Source organism: the organism of the source record quoted next (genome assembly GCF_019968985.1).
Source record: "MAG: Porospora cf. gigantea B chromosome Unknown PgB_NODE_2636_length_3310_cov_762.107, whole genome shotgun sequence".
Lineage (NCBI taxonomy): Eukaryota > Apicomplexa > Conoidasida > Eugregarinorida > Porosporidae > Porospora > Porospora cf. gigantea B.
The window spans coordinates 1-3,310 of record NW_027178861.1 but is presented as its reverse complement, the minus strand read 5'-3'; the positions used below and the strand labels follow the sequence as shown (position 1 = coordinate 3,310).

The window sequence follows — 3,310 nt, the reverse complement described above, 5'->3', positions numbered from 1 at the left end:
ATCCTCGGCTCACTACCCGAAGTAGTGGAAAACGAACTGAGGATCCAAGGTAACGCGACAGACATGACAACCGTTTTAACACGAGCGCCCATGGTCGAGGCAGAATTTGCCCGTCGAGGATTGATCATGGGCGGCCTTGGGGGAGCCCCAGTCTTCGCAGCCACCTTCGGTGAAACCCATAAGGGCCCACCAAAGAAACCGACCCAGCCTTGCGGTTCCTGCGGTCACATGGACCACTTCCGCAAGGACTGCCCGTACAAGGAGTACCGATGCCACAACTGTCAGAAAATCGGACATCTCAGCGCGGCATGCCGAAACGTAGCCACGAAGGACACCCAAGGAAGGGTAAGACAGATGGTCGAAATGAAACCCGGAAAGATCCAGACGGCGGTAGCAATCGACAACTCCACAAAGGATCGAGTCAACACCGCCCAGGACGTACTCCAGAACCTTTTTGATGCAGCGGTGAAGAGAGCCAATAAGGCCACTGCGAAACGCAAGGAGAAGCAGAGAAAGTCCGGAAAACTGCCGAAACGCAAGAAGAAAGAACACCCCGTCGGAGCAGCAATTGAAGACGAAACATCGGACACAGAATCTGAGCATGAAGAACTGATCACTAACCTACTATCGGCACTAATGGAGAGTGAATCTGAGTCTACAGAGTCGGAGGAGTCAGCTTGACTAGGATCCATGCCCTGCCTGCTCCGACTCCAGGTAACAGTCGGATCCAAGCAACTTGAAGCTGTCGTTGACACTGGGGCCTGGCCCAGCATCATCTCCCCGACGGCTCGCGAAACTCTGGAGCTGGAGCTGTCTGCGGACACTATGCGACTACGTGGGCTCGGCTCAACCACTGCTTACTTAACAAAGCCCGTCAACCTACACGTTGCTGGACACTCACTGGACACTCGCTTCTGCGTAATACCTGACTTCCCCTTTGAATGCTGCATCGGACTTAGGGACATGCTACAAGTACCCACCTTGCACGAAACCTTCCTGAAGAACTTCACCACGGAACGCTGCCAAATCGTCGGCATGGCCACCATCGACGATTCAAACGTCGGTAACGACCCTGATTCCACAGACGACGAACTGACCGCGTTTGAGCCCACTTTTAAGCTACTATGCTCTCCAACATTGCCCGAAAGTGTCTACCAACGCGTGTGGACTGCATTCAAGGAACGAAAGCGAGCGTGGCTCAGACCTCAGTTTGGCGGATTCAAGGGACCGCCAGCCCACATCCAAGTAATAGACCGCCCTCACCGCGCTAAGAGACGGACACTTTCGCCCCGACTGAAGGCTGAATTAGACGCCCAGCTTGACAACATGCTACTGACGGGAGTAGCAGAGCCGTCAAAATCACCATGGTCCAGCCCGGTCCAGATGACGATGAAAAAAGACAAAACCTGGCGCGTGGCCATCGACTATCGGGAGGTCAACAAACGGATAAAAAGTGACACCTACCCATTGCCCCTAATGGAGGAAATCTTACGAGAGACTGCAGGACATAAGCACTACATCGGTCTAGATCTACAGTGGGGGTTCTGGAATATGCCCCTGGAGGAGGAATCAAGAGAAGTCACCGCCTTCACTACCCATAGAGGGCTATTCCAGTTCCGAGTCCTGCCGTTCGGATTGAAGACCGCACCGGCCGAGTTCCAACGATGTGTGGACTCCGTCTTCGGGCACCTGTACTCAGAGGGAGTCAAGTGTTATGTGGATGATATTATAATCTGCGGAGATGACTACGACGAGGTCCTCTCGAAACTCGACGAAGTATTGCGACTGGCTGAAGATTACGGACTCCACTTCAAGATCGGGAAGTCCCACGTTCTACCAGACGAATTGCCTCTTCTCGGCCACCTCGTGTGCATCGACGGTTACCGCCCCCATCCAGACCGTATCCAAGGTTTGAAAAATCAACGGCCACCCAAGGGGAAGACTGAATTGAGGAGCTTTCTTAGCGCCGCAAGTTACGTACGAGATTTCGTACCTCGGTTCTCCGATCTAACGTCCACTTTCCGTCCACTGTTAAAGAAGGACCACGTTTGGAAATGGTCTAGTAGACATGATGAAGCCTACAACATCTTGCTGCAGGCGCTCAGCGACATGATCTACTTGCGCGGGCCACTCGGAGAAGGACCGTTCGTGTTGGTCACCGACGCCAGCCTTTACGCGGTCGGCGCGGCACTCCTACAGCAACAGGAACAGGAGCTAAGGCTAATGGGTTTCTACAGCAAAGGATTGAGTCCAACCGAGCAGAGATGGGATACACGGGAGCGCGAAGCTTACGCTATCAAGTGGGCCTTAGAGCGAACCCGGGACATGATTAAGGGTCACCGGGTGTACGTATTCACTGACCACTCATCCCTGCAATGGGCTGCGGATGCTCCGCAGTCAAAGATCCAGCGGTGGATGTGGTATATAGCACAATTCGACCTGAGCATCCACCACATACCTGGGCCTGAAAACCCAATGGCTGATTGGCTGTCCCGGTCGAACTGCTTCTCGACCGAACACGATGAGGTAATCGAAGAAGTCTGTGTCCCGCTGTTCACTGCCGTAGCTAGTGAGCTCACTCTGCAGCTACCCTCCGAAGTCGCACTCAAGGACGCCTACGAGACGGCTCCGGCTGGCGAGTTGCGGCTGTGCACTCGGGGGGACGATGGCCTGTACTATGGGGTTAAGTCGCGCAAACTCTACATCCCTCCCAGATACAGAAACGCCGTCGTATTTTGGTTTCACGCAGGACCCTATGCCGGTCATCGAGGAGTAAACGCCACCGCACGGAAACTCCAAAAATATGTGTGGTGGCCAAGGCTCCACCAGGAGGTCAGGACGTTCATCGATACTTGCCTGCCCTGTGCACGCAACCGCCCTGCCACGCGCTCCGCAGTCACGTCCGTGCTGCAACGACCTACGGCGTTCGAACTGATCTCGCTGGATTACGTCGGGCCCCGCATCGTAGGGGACCGTAAATGGTACTACCTCGTGGTTATTGATCACTGCACGCGGTATGTCGTTACTGCCGCCACGGCCGACGCGACCGGCGAATTCGCAATCCGAGCCTTGAACTCCCTGTGGTTACCGGTGTTCTTCGCTCCACGCGCAGTGCTCTGTGATAATCAGACCACCTTCACTGGGGCTGAATTCACCGCATACGTGACGCAAACACTGATGAGTCATCTGGTGTTCAGTTCGCCGTACTACCCAGCGGGAAATGGAATCAATGAGTCGTGTCACCGCGCCATCGAACATTCAATCGCTTGCGAGTTACAAACGGGTGTCTCGAACGATTTCAAGGAAATAC

At 54.5% G+C, this 3,310-nt stretch overlaps 1 protein-coding gene across 3 annotated transcripts; it reads left to right on the top strand.

Moving 5' to 3' along the window:
• Positions 1-90: 90 nt before the first annotated feature.
• Positions 91-3,310, top strand: KVP17_002622 (uncharacterized protein; the record flags this gene model as incomplete). Of its 3 annotated transcripts, XM_068519052.1 has the most annotated exons (2): positions 91-643; positions 722-3,310. In XM_068519052.1, coding segments are annotated over 2 exons (3,142 nt in total), but the record flags the coding sequence as incomplete, so codon positions are not given. The 3 variants fall into 3 exon arrangements, with proteins under 3 accessions (XP_068376184.1, XP_068376183.1, XP_068376185.1); XM_068519051.1 differs by lacking the exon at positions 722-3,310 and having other exon boundaries at positions 91-681; XM_068519053.1 differs by lacking the exon at positions 91-643 and having other exon boundaries at positions 691-3,283.